This window comes from Onychostruthus taczanowskii, unplaced genomic scaffold (assembly GCF_017590055.1).
Source record: "Onychostruthus taczanowskii isolate IOZ18803 unplaced genomic scaffold, ASM1759005v1 scaffold66, whole genome shotgun sequence".
NCBI classification, from domain to species: domain Eukaryota; kingdom Metazoa; phylum Chordata; class Aves; order Passeriformes; family Passeridae; genus Onychostruthus; species Onychostruthus taczanowskii.
Genome location: NW_024504344.1, coordinates 1,710,865 through 1,732,892, shown reverse-complemented (window position 1 = coordinate 1,732,892; position 22,028 = coordinate 1,710,865). Strand labels below are relative to the sequence as shown.

The following is a 22,028-nucleotide window of genomic DNA, read 5'->3' as shown; positions in this document are numbered from 1 at the left end:
AAGTCTAGACTTAGAAGGGGGTAAATCTTCATGCCTGAATTTTATACTAAATTTTTTACACTAAATTTTGTGTTTGACGCTGATGTACTTACTGAACTGCAATTTTTCTGAATCACTTGAAATCAGATTGGTGTTATTATGGTTGCTGTGGAATCTCCATTGTTATTCTCTTTCCCCTCTGTGCAGCAGAGTCAAAGCAGCCTCATGTGTTCTATTAGTTCCTACCCAATGTAATAGGACATCCCGTTTGTGCTGCCAATACCTGCAGCCTTATGTTTCTCCTGCACTTTAGAAACAAAGAATTTTATCTCAATTTTACCTCTTTATAGGGTCCTCCTGGCAGCCCTGGCCCTCCTGGTGCTAGTGGGACCAAAGGAGACAAGGTAAGCTGGGATGGGATGGACAGAGTGGATTTAGAAACACATTTGTTCATTCTTCCCTGGGCCCCCAGTGCTGGAAATATCAGGGCTGTTGGACTAATACTTATCTCGTTTGTATATTAAAAAGTTTACATATATTTAAACTTTTAATTTTCTGACATGGCTTCAGTTTGAAATGGGTGTGAGTGAATGTTAAAATGTATCTGTTTATGACTCCTATGCTCTCAGTTGAATTCTGACAGTGAGAATAGAAGGAAATAGAGTATACTTTGGGTCAGGCAATCTTCCTCATCTAAGAAATGTGCGTAGAAATGTCAATATGTTTGTGTAGAAGCTGTTTTTCTCACCCAGGAGATGTAGAATTGACTCAGAAAGTGTCAACAAAATGCCTCTGAGCCTCCTACCTGCAAAATAATTATTCACTTCTCTCAGCAACAATTTTGACCTTGTTATTTTTCAGAGTTGTTCAAGTATTCAGGGCAGCCTTATGTTTCCCTCTCTGTTAGAGATGATGCTGTGGTTTTGGTATTTCCGACTCTTCGGGAGGAGTGGAAAGGCATGGCCAGTTCTGGATTTCTTTCTCTTTTTCTCCTCTGGATAAAGTCAGTCACCCTTTTCCAAGAATGCAGAGACTGGAAGCAATTCCCACTATTCTCTTCCTGCAGTAGTGATCAGTCTTGAGTTCATAACACTTCATTCATATTTCTGAACCAGCTGTAACTGGTGTTTCCAGAAGATGTTTGTCTCCTTGGTCTGGTATTTTCAGAGTGGCTGGTGTGTATCTCTTCACTACTTCTCACATAACATGAGCTCTTTTTGGAATAGGCCTGTTTGGATGGGGCCCTGGCCAACCTAATCTAGTTAGGTGACATGTCTGCTTGAGGTACAGGGTTGGAACCAGATATTTTGGACTGATGGACCAAGGTCAATGGTATAAAGTTCAAAAAGGCAAAGTTCTGGGCTGTAAATTTTGGCCACAACAAAGCCCTGCAATGCCGCAGGCTGTGGCAGAGTGGCTGGAAAGACCCTGGGGATGCTGGCTGACAGTGGCCAAACATGAACTGGCAAGTGCCCAGGTGGGCAAGAAGCCTGGTGGTCTCCTAGACTTCTGTGTCAGCACTAGTGTGGCCAGCAGGACCAGGGCAATGACTGTCCTTCTGTGCTGGGCACTGGGAAGGCCACATCTCGAGTGCTGTGTGCAGATAAGTAGCCCTGTTGAGACTGGGATTAATAACAGATGTCTCTGCCCAAATTAAGGTGCCAACTAGTCCATTTACAAAGCTAACAATGGAGATTTTATTTAACAATAAATGGGATGAAGACAGATAGAAAGGAATAGAGAACAGGACGATGTGAAGGGAAGTGGGGCCAGAAGGGGTTAGGAGAGAGATGAAGCAGAGGACAGTCCAAGACCTTTGGTTCCAGCACCGTCACATTGGTCCTTTCTCACTATGTGCTTGTCTGCACTGGGGATCTCCATGGTTCTTGTGAAGGTGAGGGCCCCAGGTCGTTCTTTCAGGGTTCACACCTTTCTCCAGTCCTTGCTGCTGGTATGCAAGGAGGCGTTTTCCTATTTGCCCCCAGGAAAGGAGGATGGGAGTGCTTTCCTTTGCCTTCAATGCTGAGGCCCAAGGAGCATTTCTCAGCTCCGAATGCAGCCTTGAGGGCAGGGCGGGCATGCCACCCCCAATGCAGACCGGGCCTCAAGTCAGCTTCTATCGGGTTGTACAAGCAGCTCTGCCATTCCTTCCTCAGCCGCCTCTCCCTGACCAGGCTGCCTTACTGTTTTCTTATGGATGTCAGGCTGAGGGCCGGCAGCAGGACCTACCTGGGACAAGTGGCTGCCTAAGGGTGAGCAATCCTCTTCAGGAACCTGCCTGCTGTTGGCCCCGGGCTCACTCCTCCGGATGCCCCCTGAGGCAGCTGAAGGAGAAGAGGCGGCGCAGGGCCCGCCGGGCCGTCTTGGCCACGGAGCGTCATGGCCGTGGGGCCGGGGGCTGCGGGACGGCTGCGCTGCCAGCGGGGCCAGCAGGAACGCTGCGTGCCAGGGGCTGGGCAGGCACCGGGCAAGCTCCTGCCGGCGCCCCAGCCCGACAGCGCTTTTCTTGGGGAGGGGCGGCCTGGGCACGACCAGCCTCCGTGCCTGCAGCGCCAGCCTCGTCCGCGGCATCGGCAGGCAAAGCAGAAACTGAACACGTATCTATGTCTTCCGGCACTGCCCCGGGGAAAGGCTCACTGTGCCCCTCTTCACAGGGATCACTGTCCAGGGGAGAAGCTGCTGGCTCTGCTCCCTTCTCTTGCAGTGGGAGGGACAACTCTCTCTCTGCCTCGCTGTCCCCCTCTCCTGCATTGTCTCTGTCAGGAAGCTCTTCTTCCTCCCACTTTGCCAGTAGCTGGTCTAGCCGAGTGTCCCTGGACAGCACATCCTGGTTGTTAAAGAGAGACCCCAGGTTCAGACACTTCAGCTGTATGTAGTTTTCAGTCTCCCGTGTACAGACTTTGGTCCAGCTGTAAAGGCTGTGCTGCACCGAGGGGCTTTCTCGGTCCAGGGAGAAGAGGATGTCCTTCCTCCAACTTCTCCAGTTCCACTGCCTCAATATTCAGAGGATGCTTTGAAGCATCCTCAGGCCCCTTGCACAGCAGCTTGCCACATGCAGCTGATGAGTTTCCCTGTCCTCTCAGGGGTTTCCAGATGAGGGAGAAGCTGAGAAGTCTGAGCATTCCTCAGGCTCTGGTGTGAGCAAAAGCTCATTTTGCCCCTTGTCCCAAAGACCTTTGTCCAGCGCAGAAGCTCCTGCCTCTCCCTTCTTCTCCTTCAAGAGGACAAGGAATGTGCTCTGAAGAATGCTGTCCCTATCTCCTTCACTTTCTGTTTCTCGGAGTTCTTCCTCCTCTCACTTGTCCTCTGGCTCTTTTGGAAAACTATCCTAGGGCTGCAAGTTGCCAGAGACAGACTGCTGCTCTTCCAACTGGACAGGCGACAGGAGCTCAGAGGAGTTTCCTGTCTCTTCTGTAGCATCTTTGGTCAAGCCAAGAGCACTGGGCATCACCTGGGCCTCTGCATTCGCCTCTTAACAGACACTTGACTGCTCCCGGGTCCAGGTGGACGTGATGTACCTGTCTTCACACAGGCATGGGGCAAAGCCTCTGAATGACTCTCTGTAGATTTTGCCACCGTACTCTTCCTGCACCTCAGTGAGCTCCTCCATCGTGGTGAGCTCCAGGTAGTTCCAGGCAGGCTGGGTTCCTGTGCGGAGCTGCACGCCGCCTGCATGTCGCAGGGGTGGCAGGTGCTGACCCGGCCTTGCTGCTGACCCTCGCCAGAGCCTTTCAGCTGAGCTGTCCGGGGAAGGAGCTTCCTGGGCCTTGTCAGCAGCCACAGTGCCCCATGGAGATGGTGGCACAACCTGTCGGTGGCTGCTGGCAACAGGACCTGTGAACTGTGCTCTGCCTCTGGGAGAAGAGCCAAAAGCTACTGCTGCTGGGGCTGCTGACAGAGGGAGCAGGTTGACCCTTGTCAAGCCTGGTCTTGGCATTTGCTCTTGGAACGGAGATGCCCCAGTCAACAGAGGGCCGTGGAGAAGCAGCAAGTCTGACATGGACTATATTTCTGGCATGTGACTGTGTCACTAAGGGGCAGCGAGTGCTGTCCCTCCAGGCTGTATGTAAGGTCCTGGGAGGCTCCCTGAGGTGACCGGTCTGGGGAGCAGTTTGTACCTGTGGAGTGTAATGGTTATCCAGGTGACCTGCAAAACTGTTTGTGGCTGCCTGTACGTCACCTGTGGGAAGCAGAAGGAAGCATCTGGTGGAGACAGCTGTTGCAGCATGGGGGCTGTACGCCCCCAGCCCAGCGACAACGGGAGCATGACAGATCCCCATGGCAGACCCCATAGAAATTCCAGCCGCCAGCGGCGATTTGGCAGAGATAAACAAGCAGCAGCACAGGTTCTGAAGTGGGAACTGGGGGAAATTTATTCAATGGTAAACTCCCAAACCCCCAAAACTGACCACAGGCACTAGCTTATAAACAGGGGCAGTCTTGAGGGAGGATACACTTTTTAACCAATCGGGAGAACAGGGGGTAGAACTCAAGGCGGGGAAATACAGTCTGTAAACCAATAGAGGGTCTTAAGGGAGGGGAAAGGCTTGAGTAAAACAATGGGGTTTCAAAGAATACAAAACTGACAGGGAAGGTTCTACAGGAAAGGGCAGGCTTGGGGAAGGATTGACATCTGAGGAGGGGAGGAGCAGAGGAGGGTTTTGGCGGGGGCGGGGGGGAAAGGGTAGGGACAGGAGGGATTGACAAATTGGTAGGGAGTGGCCGGGCAACAAAGAGAAGAAGTGACAGTTAACCGTGCTCAATAACAATGAGGGAGCGAGTCTAAATTTAGCAACCTAAGATACAAAATGGGGAACCTGTGCCACTCCAAGAGCAGGGGGAGGGAAACACAGAGGGATTTCAAAACAACAAATTAAGCAGTAAAATATGCCAGATAAAGAAAATAAAAACACACCACAACAGGCAGCTATGTGGATGCTCTGTCCCCTCACATGCTTTCATGGTCCTTGTCTCAAGGCAGTTGCTGACCACGGCAGCCAGGCCAGGGTGAGTTCCCAGCTGTGCTCCCTGTCTCTGGGGTATTCCTTCACCCAGGCCATCCTGGCACTGGCTTCTCCCCAGAGCAAGGCCTCTAATCCTGCTGGAAGTCATTAGTGACCTGAAGAGCCACTGAGACACTGACAAGTCTATGGGATTGGCAAGGAGTTGCCCAAGTTTGCTGACGGAGTTGGCGGAAGAGCTTGCTAAGCCACTCTCCATCCTTTTTTATTATGAGTCCTGGCCAGTCGCCAAGGTCTCACATGGCTGGAGGTGCCACTGTGACACCCATGCTCAAGAAGGACTGCAGGGAGGTTGAAGGGAACTCCAGTCCTGTCAGCCAAAGCAAGGTCCTCGAGCAGATCATCGTGAGGGGGATCACAAGGCCCAGAGAGAACAACTGAGGGATCAGGCCCAGCCAGCGTGGGTTTAGCAAAGGCAGGTCCTGCCTGAGCAATATGATGTCCTTTGAGAAGCGAGTGACCCACCTCAGGGCTGAGGGAAAAGCAGTGCATGGAATGTTCCTGCACTTAAGCAAAGCCTTTGACTCCATCTCCCACAGCACAGTCCTGGAAAAGCCGTCAGGTCAGGGCTTGAGAAGGGCCACTCTTTGCCGGGTTAAGAACTGTTAGGATGGCCCGGCCCAGAGAGTGGCTATGAATGGTGCCACATTCAGGTGGTTTTTGGTCACTTGTGATGTCCCCTGGGCCCAGTCCCATTCAGTGTTCGTCCTTCTGATGTGGACAAAGGCATCGAGGCTACCTTCAGTAGTAAATTTGTGATGACACCAAGTTGGGGTAGGACTGTCAATATACTGGAGGTTTGGAAGGCCCTGTGAGGGGGATGTGCACAGGTTGGATGGATGGTGTGAGGCCAGCAGGATGAGTTTCAAGAAGAGCCAGGCCTGGGTCCTACCCTTGTGTCACAGCAGGCTGGGACAGAATGGCTGGAAATCTGCCCAGCAGGAAAGCCCCTGGCAGTGCTGTCTGACAGAGGCTGACCATCAGCTGGCATGTGCCCAAGTCGGCAAGGAGGCCAGTGGCTTTCTGGCATTCTGTGTCAGCACTAGTGTGGCCAGCAGGACCAGGGTGGTGATTCTCTCTGTGCTGGACACGGGGTAGAAGTCTTCATTCAGTTTTGGGTACCTAATGAAAAGAAAGGGGTTGAGGTACCGAGAGTGTTGCTAGAGAAGGGCAGTGCAGTTGATGAAGGGTCTAAAGGATAAGTCCTATGAAGAGCTGCTGTGGGAACATGGTGTATTCGGGGGAAAAGAAGACTCAGGGGGGACCTTACTGCTCTTTACAACTCCCTGGCAAGCGGCTGTAGCCAGGTTGGGATTGGTCTTTATTCCCAGACACCCAGCGACAGAACGAGAGAAAATTGCCTCAAGCTATGCCAGGGAACATTCATGTTGGACAGCAGGAAGCATTTGTTGACTGAAAGGTTTGTCAGGCATTGCAAGGTTCTGCCCAGGGAGGTGGTGGAGTCAGCATCTCTGGAGGTGTTCAGTGAACAACTGGATGTGGCACTCAGTGCTCTGGACTTGCTGCCATGGTGGTGTTCAGTCAAAGGTTAGGCTCAATGGCTTTGCAAGTCTTTTCAACCTTAATATTTCAGTGATTCTATCTTTAAGATCCCTTCCAACCCAAACCATTCTGTGATGCTCTGCATAAATAACAAAGAGTAATTGAACTTAAGAGAAAAAAATATGAAAGATATGCTGGGTCATTCAGAGACCTACATGAGTAATGAATCAATAGAGTGTGGAAGGAAGCTATGTGATAAATGTAACAGCAGTCTGTGCCTAAAGTAAAGGATAAACCTTCTGTATACACAGTCTTAAAGCATAATAAATGGTGGACATTGCTGCAGAAAAATGAACTGGAACAAACTGATAGCCTAGATGGCAATAAATCATGAAAAGAGGGTGTAGCAAGCCAGTGTCCTGCAACCACTATGGTGTGAATTGCTCTATAAAATGACTTGGGGAAAATGGTGCCATTTCTCACTTTTGTGTGTTTGTGTGGTAAGTGTACAAAGCAAATACAAGATTTTTTGAAGTACAGATCTAATGCTGTTGCACATCCAAAGCATCATTCATTTTAAGTCACTGAATGTCATTAAAATGTGTGTAAAATATCACAGTAACACAGACCACAAGCGGTTTTTGCATGTATTCATCTGCAGAGCAGAGAAAACAGTTAATTGAGGATGTGTGTCCAGATCTATTAATTATGAGATGGTTATTGAAAATAAGAATGTACAACAGCTACAAAATATGCTCAGAATGTTGTTTTTACTTTGCACTGTTGTGTATTGTGCCATGTTGTGTTCTATGTATGTTTTTTCATTTCTTTCTTGTTTCCCTGCAGGGTGAGCCAGGACTTCCAGGACTGCCTGGCACTTCAGTAAGAAATTTTTTTTAGCTTTCCCAGAATTTTTAGCATTATTGCATGAGAAGTAGAAATGCAGGTTGGGAGGACCTCACTGAGAGATGTTCTTAAATACTCTTTTTGAGTTATTGTTTTTAAGAAGTTTTTAAAAGTGAAGACTTTTGAAGAAGTCATGTGAAAATGAGGAGATGCTCTGCTACAATTTTGGGAGACTGTGAATGAAAGCATTGCCTCAAGTGCATCAGACAGAGCAATACTGTGGCAGGACTGTGTGGTTTCTGACAGTTGTTGAGTTGATTCCAAGTGGCCTTTGGTACATAGAGCCTGGGCAAGTTATAAAAGCAAATGGAATTTCAGTATTGGGTAGCTGAGTGTCTTTGGAGTGTAAGAGTTGGGGCAGGAGAAGAAAAAGGCAGTTTCTAATGAGAGAGAAGGATGATCTTTCCTTAGCTCAGTGGTGCAATATTAAGACAACTAGAACTTGATGTGCTGAAATCAGGAAAGCACTAATGAAAAAATTAAACTGAAAAAAGAAGAGTGGGGCTTACCTTTATTGTGGCACTAGATTAACATCCTTTGTGCATCCCTCTGCCTTCATCAGGGCCTTCGCTGATGCCAGAGACATCTCTGGCAAGGATGTAAGGATGTCCAGAGACTAGTATTGTCTGAATGAAGAGGTTAGCTCTGGGTGAATGGAGACAGATTTACCACTAAGTATGCAGAGGAGAGGTCTAGAACTGAGTTCAGTATGGGGCTGGTAACAAAGCAGTTAGGGAGCATCCCTTTGACTTTAAAAAAAAAAAATAAAAAGAATGAGAGGCTCCCTGTAATCATGGTAAAGTCAGGAGGCAATTCCCTTACTCAGAATGTGGTAGAAAGTAAAGGAATTAGAAAACTATGAAAAAAAACCCCAGGCTATTTGGGTAAGAACATTTTGCTGTCCTGTTTAAATGTGATATTAATGACGAGATAGCAATTACCAAGAAATTTTGAAAGATGCGTGTAACATCTGAAAATGAGTTTAACTGATGGGGCATATCCCAACCCAGTCTGCTTGTTATGTGATTCCTTCTGCATTCAACAGATCTTTGTGGTTTAGAATAAAACAAGATCTGGGGAATTTACAAACTTATTTATATAGTGAGATAATTAATTAAGTTCTTACTGTTTATGCAGCCACCCAAATCACTTCACAGGTGAGAGAAAACCTTGCGTTGGTCTGAGCTCTTTAAATAGAAAGCACCTCCTAGCCTGCAACAGGATTTGATGAGCTGTAGGAGTTATCATGCAACTTGAGGGGACAGCAAGGGGGAAAAAATACACCATGATACCTCTGGCACCTTCTGCCTTGTATTTACTCTTTCCATCCTTTATGACTCTGCATTTCTATTGCAGGTGCATGCTGAAGGCCTAAAAGGAGAGGAAGTAAGAGAGACTCAATATCTCTTTTTTTTCATTGCAAGGATATTTTAATGTAATTCTGTTGCATGCTAGATTAGATTTTGCTTTAAAATAGTACTTTAAAGAGAAGGTGGATGGAAGCATTATCAGGATATTGAGAAATAAATTTTCCTATTTACAGTGGAGAAAATAATGAAAAAAGGAAAAAGGGCAATGTCATTTTCAGATGTGAATCTTACATCAATGAGAAGTATGAATTGTAGAGTCAGCTATGCAGTTATCTAAGGACAGGGAAGTATAAACATTAATGTTAACCAGTATTTGATTTTTTGCCTAGTTTGTCTCTGAACCTGGGCTCTCAAATAGGGGGGGACATACCCGTTGTGTCAGTCTGTTAGTCTTATGTATAAAATAAATATATACATATTTAGATTTTGATTTTTTGTTGGTAGATCTGTAATTTGCATTTAGCTGTTACTTAATACAATTGTATGCATAATGTAAATGATACTTTAAAGCCCTTCAGAGCTCTGTAGGCATGGGGGAAATGCTGGTGGAAGCTGTTTATGCAAGAACTATTCTTTTCCACCACAAAACCCCAACCCAGAGTGTTCTAGTGGAATGTCCAGGATATCCCAGCCTCTTCAGGAGAGTCACTACCTTTGAGAAACAGAGAAGCAGATATGGATAAGTGCCTGTTGAGTGTGGGTGGATCAGTCTGTCTGCAGCCTAGTGAGTGCTGATAATTTGAGTAGCCAGAGATTAAGGAGAAAAACAGCTGATCTCTGCACTGGTTCTTCAGGACTCGTGGGGAAAGTGGTGGTATAGCTCCTGTAAAGACAGACAATGTGTCCAATGTGCCCATGAACATTTTCATAAAGATATTTTAACACTTAAAAAAAACCAAAAACCCTCAAACATCCCTGTAGGGAAAGCCTGGACCACGAGGACCACAAGGCCAGCCTGGACTTCCTGGACCTCCAGTAAGTTGTTTCTCTCACTACTTGTAATTTCAGAAGCTGAAACTCAGGCTGGAGTGAGGCATATGAAAACCTTATACATGATTCAGGTTCTAAAATATTTAAATGGTGCCCACAGCCCCCAGTTTTCTTCACTGCTGAGAGGAGGTGACGTGCTGTGGATGGCCTGTCTGAACACAGGGAAGTGACAACCAGGACATGGGCAGACTTTGCCTTAAGGCTGTAGTCATGCAGAACCTGATCATTTTTTTATTTCTAGTGTCCTGAAGAGCTGTATGGGCATTCAGCACATCTCAGAGAGGCACTGACTGATAATTTGTGAGCTGTCATGTCATGAAGGTCAGGGAGTAGCTGCTGTCAAAGGGGTTGGTGTTATGCCACAAGGTTGTGGCTGAAATACTTTCTGGATGAAAACTAGGAATTGAGTATGTGTGTTTATATTTCAATACAATTTTTACAACAGTTTGTACATGCCAACATTCTTACTTCTGATTTAAATTGTAGCCTGTTCTAGTTCTATTTTATGACCCACCTCTGCAGGATGTCTCAGTTCAGACTGTCACTGCTGCCTCATTTGCAAACACTCTGTGTTTCCTCTCTTTTGAATTGATTGTTGTGTTTCACTGTTGATTGGCTTTTGTAAAATTGATGGCATTGTGAAGGTGCGTTACTTAAGTAAATCTGGTTTGAATTATGCAATTTAAATATAGTTGTGTGCTCTGTATTTAATCAGGGCATTGCCACTTTATCTTGTTTACTCATTCTTTTCTGCTCACAGGACAACATAATCATCAGGTAAGAGTTGTCTAGGTAGCCATGCAATAATGGTAGCACAGAACAGCTAGGAAATCATATATAGTTCACTAGTTTTTCTTATTCTGTTAACTTTATAAATCTTCTCCATTTTAAAGGGAGAGCCTGGTCTGGAAGGCAAGCCTGGAGTCCCTGGTTTGCCAGGTCAAAGGGTGAGTTGCTTCTTTTATTTAATCTGAGTCTCAGGAGGCTTGGGACAGCTTTGTTCAATAAGGTTTGCTACTTTCACCCATCTTACATATACTTGTCTACTTATATAAGAATCCTGAGGCCCAGATCCTTATCCTTATTCCTTATTCATTGTCCAGGAACTTTCAGTACCTCTTGGAGTTGACAGGTTGAATGAAGTACCGGTTCTTTCTTGCCATGTGCTCTCCTGTATTTATATCTGCTCCTTACCACTAAGGGGTTTCTTGATATGACTCTGAGTGTGCAGAACCACTGCTAATGTGGTCAGTTTGAAAGTTCAGAGAAATTCTCTTGTCCTGGAAGTCAAATGAGCATAGAGATTCTTGCCATACTTACTATTTTCTGTTCTGTTTGGTCTGTACTCAAAAAGAGGGTCGCCAAAAATGGTAGCTGGTGTACCATTCTCTGCCAGGAGCTTAGTTTTCCTATGCATGAAAAAATCTTGGATTTTTTCTGATGTGGAATTATGTCTTCACATATTTAAGTACTACTAAAAGGTAAATTTTATAGTGGGCCTGATATCATTCCACTCATACTCTGAACCTGCTTTTCCTTGCTTGAGCCTGTTGAAGAACATCTCATGAGACAACACAGAATCAGAATATCCTGAGTTGGAAGGCACCAATCAGCATCATTGAGTCCAAATCCCTGCCCTACACAAAGGAGCCCCAAGAATCCCACCATGTTCCTGAGAGTATTCTTCAAATGCTTCTTGAACTCTGTCAGGCTTGGTGCTGTAATCACTGGCCTGGGGAGCCTGTTCCAGTGCTCAGCCACACCTGCGTGAAAAACCTTCTCCTGATATCCAGCCTAAATCTCCCCCTCTTCAGCTTCATGCTGTTGCCTGAAGTCCTGTCACTGGTCACCAGAGAGAAGAGATCTGTACCTACCCCTTCTCTTCCCCTCACAAAGGAGCTGTAACTGCAAGGAGGTTTCTCCTCAGTCTCCCCTTCTCCAGGCTGAACAGACCCAGTGTCCTCAGTCACTCCTCGTAAGGCCATTCTCGTTGCTCTCCTCTGGACACTCTCTAATATCTTTATGTGCTTCTTATATTGTGGCACCCAAAACTGTCCCCAGGACTCAAGGTGAGGCCACCCCAGTGCGGAGCCGAGTGGGACAATCCCCTCCCTTGCCCAGCTGGTGATGCTGTGCCTGATGCCCCCCAGGACAGGGGTGATCCTCCTGGCTGCCAGAGCCCTGCTGAATCCAACTTCCCACTTACTAGGACCCCCAGGTCCTGTCCCATGGCTGCTTTCCAGCCTCATTCCCCAGCCTGCACATCCAAGGTTGCCCCATCCCAGGTGCAGGATCTGGCACTATGGATTCACACCAATCACCATACAGTTGGTGACTGCCCAGTCTATTTCCAGTCTCTCCAGGGCCTCTTTGCCCTCAAGGGAATCGACAAATAACAGTGGAAGTGAGATACCTGCTTAGCATTTTTGGAGGCAGTCACTTGGGTCTCAGTACTGCTGTTTAATGGGTCACTTTTTTAAGTAGCCACAGAGACTTGATGATATTTCACTCCTTAAAGGAGATCATGGAATTTGCCTGCAGTGTTCAGCCTGTGTGAGAACCTGTGAGCATAGGAGGATAATGAGCAAACAACAGTGCACGGAAAAAATATTTACCTTGCTAAGAGGTTTTCTGCAGACTGTCCATTGGATTGTGTGCTGGTAAACTTAGCTGTAAGCATGAATTTTAGGAATCTTCTCCTTGGGAAGACACTGCAAGCAGCCTATATCAACGCCTCAGTGGAAAATGGCATTTACTTGCTTTCTTGTAATTTCCTAAATGTTAGAAAACATCACTTTAGCAAATAACTGCACTGCTTTGCTCCTAAGTTGTTAAGTTAGAAATTATCCTGGTTTTAAACTCTGCTGTGAAACATTGTTTCTTGAATAAGATTAATAGAGTATATTAGCTGGGTAAAGGACAGTGATCCATCAGGATTTGCAAGAGGACAGAAAATGCTCCTGTTAATGATCATTTGATTACAGATGTCATTTGATCTGTTCTGTCTTTGAATTTTTCCCTATACTCTGTTGTGTCTAGCTAGTTAGACTTCTCCTAAGGGTCTTTATTAGTCACCAAGCATCTTAGATGAATAGATATATTTTTTTAATTAAAGGCCATTATTCAATGACTGAATTCATGAGATGAATCAAAGTACTGGGCTTGGTGGATCTACACAGATCCCATCCAAGGGCAGGAGGTAACAATTCCAACCTGAACCAAGCAACTGGGTTGTGTTCATTTTATTAGTCAAAAGTGCCTGGCAGCTTATGTCTGCATTTTGACAATGATACCCTCACATCAGGAGCACACTGTGTGAAGAAAAATGCTCTGCTATTCTCATGTGACCTGTAAGACCTTTGAGAGACAGACAATACTGTCCTGATTTTATTAAAACTGCTTGAAAAAGAAGAACTCTGAGAGTTTGCTTTCACTTTTATGCTGGTTTTGTGGTTTTCTTCCCTTTTCCTGTCCTTCTTTTTCTTCTGTCAAATTGAAGAAAATTGAAGTGCTTTGGTTCTGCTCCTAAGTCTGTGATACCTGATGTACTGAAATATTTGTTGGAAATAAAACCAAATTTTTTTCTTGATAGGTACAAAAGGTGCAGGCTTATGACACACTCCTGGAAAACACACAGATCTGTGGCCAGTACAGACTAAACATAGGGTTCCTCTTAAGTGTACTCAATAATTTGGATTTCAAGAATTTGCCTCTTTTTCAAATGCTACAATTTCATTCAAGTGATTGAAATTTCAGAAAGAGACCAAGAGAAAACATTCATCCTGCAGCAATCTTGATGTAGGAACTGTTTAGACCATTTTGAGTGTGATATGCTGGACTGCAGCTTAGTTTTATAAAATAACATTGATAAAATCTGTCCAAGTTCAAGGCACAATCAGTACAAACCAAAAAATTATTCAGGAGTCTCATGAGGTAATAAGAATCAACTTAAGAAAATTAATGGAAAATATATTTATAATATAGTAACATTTAATAAATGTACTTCTCCTTGTTTGAGACTCAATGTACACAAGTCAGGCAGATAAGTAACAAAAACACACCACCACCACAATAATAATAACAGTAATAATAATAATAATAATAGTAAAAACTAATATTAGAAGTTTAAACTGGGAACGCCTGGGTTCAGGGTGCACTCTCCACCCAGAGGAGCAGTGTTCAGATCGCTTGTCAATGCAGGAAGGGTTTGTCCCTCTCAGCTGTCCTGGGAGATATAAAGTTAACAAATCTGTGGAGGGCTGTTGAGTTCTTCCTGTGTTTGATGGTGGAAGAAATACAAGTATTTGACTTTCCATTCTTGACCTATCTCTAACGCGAGTGGATTGTTGCATATGAATTTCCTGTTCAGGCCAGTCACAACTTGAATTTGGAAGTCAACACTATTTCAGCTCTTACTTCTCTCTGTATGAACTGGCCTGGATTTGAAACATCTTAGGCTCCCAGAATCCAAGGGAAGGAGAGAGCTGACTGGTAATTCTAGGGTGAAATGGATAAATAATCCAGAAGAAAGAGGAGAATAAGTTTGCCTAGAAAATTAAGTAGGCTTTTTGGAAGGAGCCAGTCTCAAGGTGCAGTCTCTCTCAATGTCCAGAAGTCCTTATAACCCTTTACTTTGCCACAAATGCCCCAATAATCACTTGTGATCTGGCCAGCCCTGGTGGTATTTTCATCCTCAAGCTACAGAGATGCCCTCACTTCAAATTTTACTGGTGTTACCTAATGCATATGGAGACTGTAAAAAGCTGGAGCCTTCAGGGAGCTCAAACATTGATTAACATTGCGGGATTTCTTCTGGTTTCTCTAGTAATGCAGAGGTAAAGAGACCAGATGAAATGGGTAATCCTAGTATGCCATCCAGGCTACAGGAGAAACAAAATTGGCATTTATGCTAGCAGTCATATTCATTCACAACTAAAGATGTTTTCTGCATACTTTGTACCAAATACACCTGAGTTCCTGGGCAAAACCTCAGAGAAAAACATGCTAAGAAAATACATGTGTATTCTGGCTATTGGACAACAAGATGGGAAACAGTTTTGGGCTGTGGAACCTTTCAGAATTTCCCCTCCATCAGAGTGGAAACAACATTTTTCCTTGGTTTCCTGTCCTCTGTATAGTAGATATCTTTCTGATGGATAGTTGTGTTTGTATTTATTTGTGTGTGTTTGAAATGTTCAGATGACTTTGCCGGCCCTGGCAAAGTTCAGCCATGCAGAAATCAAACCCTAAGCAAGTTAACAAAAAAAAAAGGAAAAGGGATTGATCCCATAGACTAAATCCAGAGTGAAACTGCAATTGTCAGTGAGGTAAATACACGAATGTCCAATAAAACACACATTTTTAACTGTGCTTTTGTTCAAATTGCTGATAAAGGCAAATAGGATATATTTCATATTGTCAAAAGATACACAATCTTACAGACTTACCTGATTCTTACTGTAGGTAACAACACAATTTTTGGTTTTCTCTGTCATATTATTAGGCAGTGTGACATTTCACTGAGTTTTGCTCTCATAGGTATAATTTCTCCCAGCAAGTATTTCTGTCCTTTACAGACAGACAATAATGCTTTGGAGCGAATCTATTGTAGTTGGATTTCAGCTAACCTCCAAGTGGCCCACAAGTCCTCTTCAGAATAGGAAACCTCTCTCAGTCTCTCTGTCTGTATAATTATATGTTGCTTTAAGAGATTTCTTAATGTTTTGAAAAGACCTGAAGATTCTCAACATTATACCCAGGGAAAGAATAAACAGCTCCTCTTGCATCTCTTCTGGAGACAGAACAGTTGTTGGTGGGACATAAAGGCATCAGTAAAACTGTGTTGTTTTGATGGATACAATTAAGGATGCTTCCTCTGTTCCTGGTGCCAAATACACCTCTGTTTCTTGGGACCAAACCACAGAGAAGAACACTACAGCATCTCTCTTACGAGGAAAACTGTGAGAGCTGGGCCTGTTTAGCCTGGAGAAGTGATGACTGAGGGACCTCATCCCTGTCTGTCAGTGTCTGCAGGGAGGGGTCAGAGCATGGACCAGGCTCTGCTCAGGTGCCCAGCAATGGCACAGGAGTAACAGGCAGGAACTGATGCACAGGAAGTTCCACCTGACTATGAGGAAGAACTTCTTTACTATGAAGTGACTGAGCACTGGAGTCTCCCTCACTGGAGATATTCAAGAATTGTCTGGACACAATCCTGTAGCTTTGCTCTGGGATGGTCCTGCCTGAGCAGGGAGGTTGCACTAGATGACCTACTGTGGTGCCTTCCAACCTGACCCATTCTGTGATTCCAGGATTCTGTGATGCTCTGTTCTGGCCTCAGTGTTGTAACTCTGGAAGTAGCCACCTTGGCATGTAGCTCCCACATGGAGAGGAAGCTGGAGGTGGCTCATCTCCTGTGTCTGGCCCCCCAAACCACATCCTGTATGCTTTATTCATAAACTTATGTATTTATTTAAATGAGTATTTTAACAGTGCCATTTGAGTGGTCACCTTGGCAGTGGGCAAAATGATCATCTTTAACTAGAAAACATATGTTAAATCATGTGGCGACATGAGTCCTTCAAATTAAAAATGAGATCTTGTTGGCTTTGACAAGAAAAGAAATGATGGACCTTGGAAAAGTAGAAGGAACATTTATGAATCGTGGGTGTGCTGGAGTATATAATTCAATTTTTTATTGATATTGAGTCCTGCAAATGATTCTGATACCTGAGGACCCTATAATCACTCCTTTAATATTCTTCTTAAATTCTTCTGTATATGAACACTGATTTTCATTGTTTTAGGGTGGATGGTTGCTGGGGATTTTTAAATGAGAAAAATAATTAAAATAACTGATTCTGACACATCATATAATAAATCTCAGTCACAGCTGAGGAAAATATGAAAACTTGTTTTGTTTTTGATGGTTTAGATTTTTCATTAATTTAAGTCAGCAAAAAACTGCTGTTAATAGATGCTGTTTCTGCACATCTTTCAATGAAGAAAAGTAAAGGGAAGATTTTATGTTTGACCCTTCACATTATCAGGGACATTAAACTTTGTTAATTATCTTTTCCTTCTGAAAAGAAAATCAGTGTGGATGAGAAGCAGAAATAAAGGAGGAAAAAGTCTGTCTCGCAGATATTTACATGACTCCTCTTGTACCCTCCCACTATATTACTAACAGCCTTAGAAATATTTATGATTCAATATCAGTTACATAAGGGGGAAGAAGAGATCATTTTTATAAAATATGTGACTTACCTAAAGTAACATACCAAGTCACCTTTTGGGTTAAGAAACAAATCCAATCTCTGCCTTAACTCCAGTGCTTACTCCATCCTTTCTTCCTCATTTTTCTCATGTTGGATTTTTTTCCTTTTGAATTATTTGAGATCAAACCCATGGGGACACAGAGGTCCAGCATCCATACAGGTGAACTTGTTTCAGGGCTGTACTCCAGCTCTTGGCTTGTCCTTGCCTTGCATCAGTGGAGTTCTCTGGTTCCTTTGAAGGGATATTTTTTACTTGCAGAGGAGTCCATGAGCTCTGCCCTTTGGTGCTACTGCCACCTTTACCTAGAAATGCCTCATTTTTCCTGGATTTTTCCAGGGATTCCTGTTTCCCAGCTTAGAGACTGTGGATCTTTTCTGTTCAACCATGCACCAGAGTTCTCAATTATTTTATTTCTTAATGCACGAAGCAGGGCAAGGGACCAGAGTGACACTGCATTACCTCTCAGCCCATGTTTACACTTGGCACCTCCCTTGGCTGCATCTCAGCACCATGACTTCCTTCCCCTCTGTAGGGGGAAGCCAGGTGGGATTGCAGAATGCAGGAGGTGCCACAATGTGTGTGAGAACAGCTGTCCGCTTTACAGCTATTGTCACGATTTGGGAGATACAGGATTGTTAAAGACAACTGGGGTTTCATTTCCAAATGGTGTCTGTTGTTTTCATTTCTGGCTTTTGTGTTTTGTGTACCCATGTTATCTTGATTTACCAGTTTGGTGGTGAAAGACTGGAAAATCAATAGCAGTTTTTGGTCTGCTCTCTAATATGTGCTCCTCTGTTGAACATGCAGGGTAAAAAGGGAGAACCAGGATTCCCAGGAATCAATGGTCTGATTGGCCCTCAGGTAAGCAATGATTTCTTCATTTTCCTATAATATGTGTAAAACCAGATTTGGTGGCCACAGAGGACATGGAACCATACAATGCAGGCTGTGTGATCTTCTTTTTACTGTATTTGAAGTTCATGTTTCTCCTTTTAAGATGCAAATAATTCATCTTGTTGAGATTGAGAGATGTCTGTCTGTGTGACAGCAATTTCATTTGCTTTCCAGAGGTTTTCAACACCTTGGAACCATGACAGCTGTGTTGTATGGGATTTCCCCATTGCTTGTGCTTAGAGCAGCATCATCCCAGAGGGAAACCACTGATTTGCGTTTAGTGAGGAAGGAAGATGTCTTAAGTTAATGATCGCTTAACTCCTTCTTTTTAAAGCTTTTGGCAAATTAGAGCTCCAAATTGCACCATAACATCATAAGGGCAACTCAGAGTGGTTTAAGTTAAGAATCATCAGAGAGGATTCAGCTCCACCACGGATCAGCCTGTTTGGCCCTGTGTTATGGTAACACTGACACCTCTGACATAGTTTCTTGCTAATTTTGGAGACAAATTCAGCAGACGTGAATCACTTTGTAGGGTCACCCCTGCAATAAGAAAAATATCCATGGGAATGTCCTAAAGCAAGAAAGGTGCAACCTCACATTGAGCTGACTGCTCAGAATAAAACTGAGCATTTCATTTGTTCCCCTTTCAATACTAAGTTAACAAACTAGACATTGGCTTTAGGATTGTATTTCAATAATTGCTGAAGTCTGGGGAAGAATGATGAGCTTCCATTGCTACAGCTGTTGGTGATGCAATGCAACAAGCAGCACACTATATTTCAATAATTGCTCAAGTCTGGGGAAGAATGATGAGCTTCCATTGCTACAGTTGCTGCAATGCAACAAGCAGCACACTGCTGTACTGGTGTGGGGTTTAGATAGTGGTTGCTGCTACTGATTCCCCAAAAAGCATCTCCTGTGGAAAAGCCACTCGGGTAAGCATTGAGGGAAAGCAGTCAAGTCCACACAAACTACACTCACCACAGCTAGGTCAGCAAGGAGAGGCAGAAGGGCCTTTTATATGGCCAGTTCCAGCGAGATTTATTTCAGCACACCAAACTAAAACCAGAAAAAAAAGACAAGACCATGTGCTCTGTGCAAGTTTAGGTAGGGGCGGGCATGGTGGTGGTACAAAGGGCAGGGCAAAGGGCATTGGCTTTCAGGAAAAATAGGGCAGGCCACCAAGGACATCACAACCAATGGGGAAACCTGGAAAGGAGAAACCAGGGGAAGTTGGGACATATGGGGAAAGGAACTGGGATGGGTCACTGTTAAGCAAAAGTCCATGAGGGAGTGCTTTCTGTCTGCCCAGGTGGGGTAAACTGTATGGTGTCTCCAAGGGAGGGCTCTGGGGATTTCCCTGAGGGGGAAGGAATCACACTGCTAGACAGCAGGTACTGATTGCTCATTTATTTGCTCTGGCAATTTATGCCCTTGAAAGCAGGAGGAATGATCTAGAACTGGTTTTTGTGACAGGAGTTTTGTAAAGAGCTGTTCACGTGTCTGTGGAGAATGTCAGAGGTAATCGAAGGGGTGGAGGCCCCATGCAGGTAAAGTCCCTTGTGTCCAGCAGGGAACTGTGCCCTGCAAAACACCATTTGATGCTGGTTTTCATATTTTAAGACTTTTTTCTTTCCGTACAGTATCTAATTTGCAAGTATTTCAGCAACAGCCTGCAAGAATGAAGACAGTGTTTCTAATGGATTTAGAAGATTTTAGAATCATAGAATATTCTGAGTTTAAAGGAACTCAGAAGGATCATCAAGTACAACTTCTGGCCCTGCACAGGACACTCCAAGAATCCTTTCCTATGCCTGAGAGCGTACACGAACACTTATTGAATTCTTGAATCGTTGAGTCCAACACCCTGCTTTTGTTTTGTTATTTTTCTTAGGTTGGTTGATTGTTGGTTTTTCTTCTTCTTCTTTTTTTTTTTTTTTTTTTTTTTTTTTGAAAAATTTTTTTTTTTTTTTTTTTTTTTTTTTGAAAAATTTTTTTTTTTTTTTTTTTTTTTTTTTCTTTCATTTTGGAGAACATTTTTTATCCATGTATTATTTTTTTCTTTTCTTTTCTTTTCCTTCATTTTGGAGAAGATTTTTTATCCATGTATTATTTTTAAGATACTTGACAGTATCCATCCAAACAATGTCACACTTACTTAGCTCAAGTTCTCTGCAAATTAAACATACATATGCATATGTTAGCAATTTTATAAATGTATCTGTGAAAATTGCTGACACAGGATTAAGTAATTTTCGTTTTTGCACAAGCTAAATAACGTTAGCAAATTTTGTGTTAATTAAAACTGCACAAAATGCTTGCCCCATCAAGAGATACTTAAATTGACTCTTCCTCCAAGCTAACTGAATGAAAGGTAAAATATTGTTCCTATTCCTGCAGTGGCACCCTGTTCTAGGCATATTACTTGTTTCTCTTTAATGAAAATGCTTACATTCACTTTGTAACAAAACTACTTTTCAGCTTAACAGCAATTTTTGTGGCATTAGATTTTAAAAACATTTTATCAGCATTTTTTTTCTTTTTTTTTTTTTTTTTCCCTTAATTAGACTATGCCCCAAAAATGCCCAGGAAGAAAAGTGGTTTTCTTATACTGTAGTTACATGGATATTCATTCAAGTTATGTATGGAAGTCTGTGTCAGCTGTTCTTGTGCTGTCCCCATGGTATTGAGGGACAACTGATTTGAGTTGGCTGTACATAAACTAGATTAGAACACAAAAATAGTCTCCCTTTCCTCTGCAATTTTAAATTTATGTTTTCTGACCTGATTCCCCACATTGATACCTGAGGATACAAGAGGAAGGCATTGATACAGGAGCTTTAGAAGGCTCATTGTTGCTGAGGGACGCAGGAAAGATCTTCTGAAGTTATTATTGGGCTTTGTCAAGAAAAATCGTGGCTGTCTTGCTCAGTCCAGCTGAGAAGCTGCAGAAGGGAACTGACTTGAGGGCTACTTTTGTGGTTCCCTTCCAGCTCAGGATATTCTGTGATTCTATGGTCCAGTGATGAACTCCAGTTAAGTTACTCCAAGTCTCAAGGACCATTCCAGAGATTATTTGTCAAGCCCTGAAGAAGCATCTAGGAAGCAACTTCCCTGCTAGACTGGGGATGTTTTGTGGCAACAGGGTAGCTTTGCCTCTCTTTGCACACACCAACTCAAACCAAATTATAATATAAAAATATTTTTAAACATTTATTTTTCCTTCCAGATCAGCTGTGGTGTTGAACCTGTCCATCTGCTTATTTGTTTCATGTTGTCTGATCAGCACCTTTAAAAATGAGCATTTATTTTCCAGTCATCTTTACAAATGGTGCATCTCGCAACATCATTAAGCCATGGAATAGAAACTCTGGATATTTTTTCCTGTCTGGACTTCAGTAATTTTCTGGCAGCAAGTACACAGACACCTGAACTTAATAATGTGTTTGTGTTGTTACTATTTATTTGTACTATTTTAGTGTCCAGGAACGTTAATCATAGACCCAGCTTTTATTGCAGTAGGATGTTCAAATGCAGACTGAAAAATGAGCATTTCTGTAGAGAACTTTAGGCTGAAATAATTGTCTCAGGCACTCTGAACTGTATCATGGAGTTACCAGGGTTTGGCTCCAAATGCAAGCACTTTTTGGATTAAGAATGGAGATGCAGGTGCCTGCTCCTGTTGATGAGGATCCAGTTAATATCATCAGTGGATCCTGAAGCTCTCTTAAAACAGGCACCTACAAATGGGCCACTGAGCCACTGTTGAGGCTCCCTGAGCTGAGTGGGTACTTGCTGGCCACCTGGGAGACAGCAAAACACACCAAAAGTCTTTGAGATTTAAAGAAAAATGCCATAGCTCTGCCTTGCAATACCTCTGGGCTGTTACTGAGGCTTGCTTTGTGCTAGATAACCTGGTAGTGTAAGTCAGACCTATGAGGGAGACCAGTACAAGCTGTACCTGTTATAGTCCTGGCTGGCAGTGATTTAATTAGTATAGACTTGTCTGTAGGGTGTGAGCTCAAGCCTAGATTTTCTTAAGTAATTCAGGAAATAAATTATGTCCTCTGAAACACAGAGTGTC

At 43.7% G+C, this 22,028-nt stretch overlaps 1 protein-coding gene across 1 annotated transcript in view; it reads left to right on the top strand.

The window, feature by feature from the left end:
• The window catches only part of COL22A1 (collagen type XXII alpha 1 chain), a 228,447-nt gene that overhangs the window by 130,144 nt on the left and 76,275 nt on the right, over positions 1-22,028 (top strand). Inside the window, exons 19-24 of the mRNA XM_041420805.1 lie at positions 330-383; positions 7,350-7,385; positions 8,766-8,795; positions 9,701-9,754; positions 10,663-10,716; positions 17,855-17,908. Of these exons, the coding sequence (XP_041276739.1) occupies positions 330-383; positions 7,350-7,385; positions 8,766-8,795; positions 9,701-9,754; positions 10,663-10,716; positions 17,855-17,908 (282 nt within the window). The remainder of the gene's footprint in view (positions 1-329; positions 384-7,349; positions 7,386-8,765; positions 8,796-9,700; positions 9,755-10,662; positions 10,717-17,854; positions 17,909-22,028) is intronic.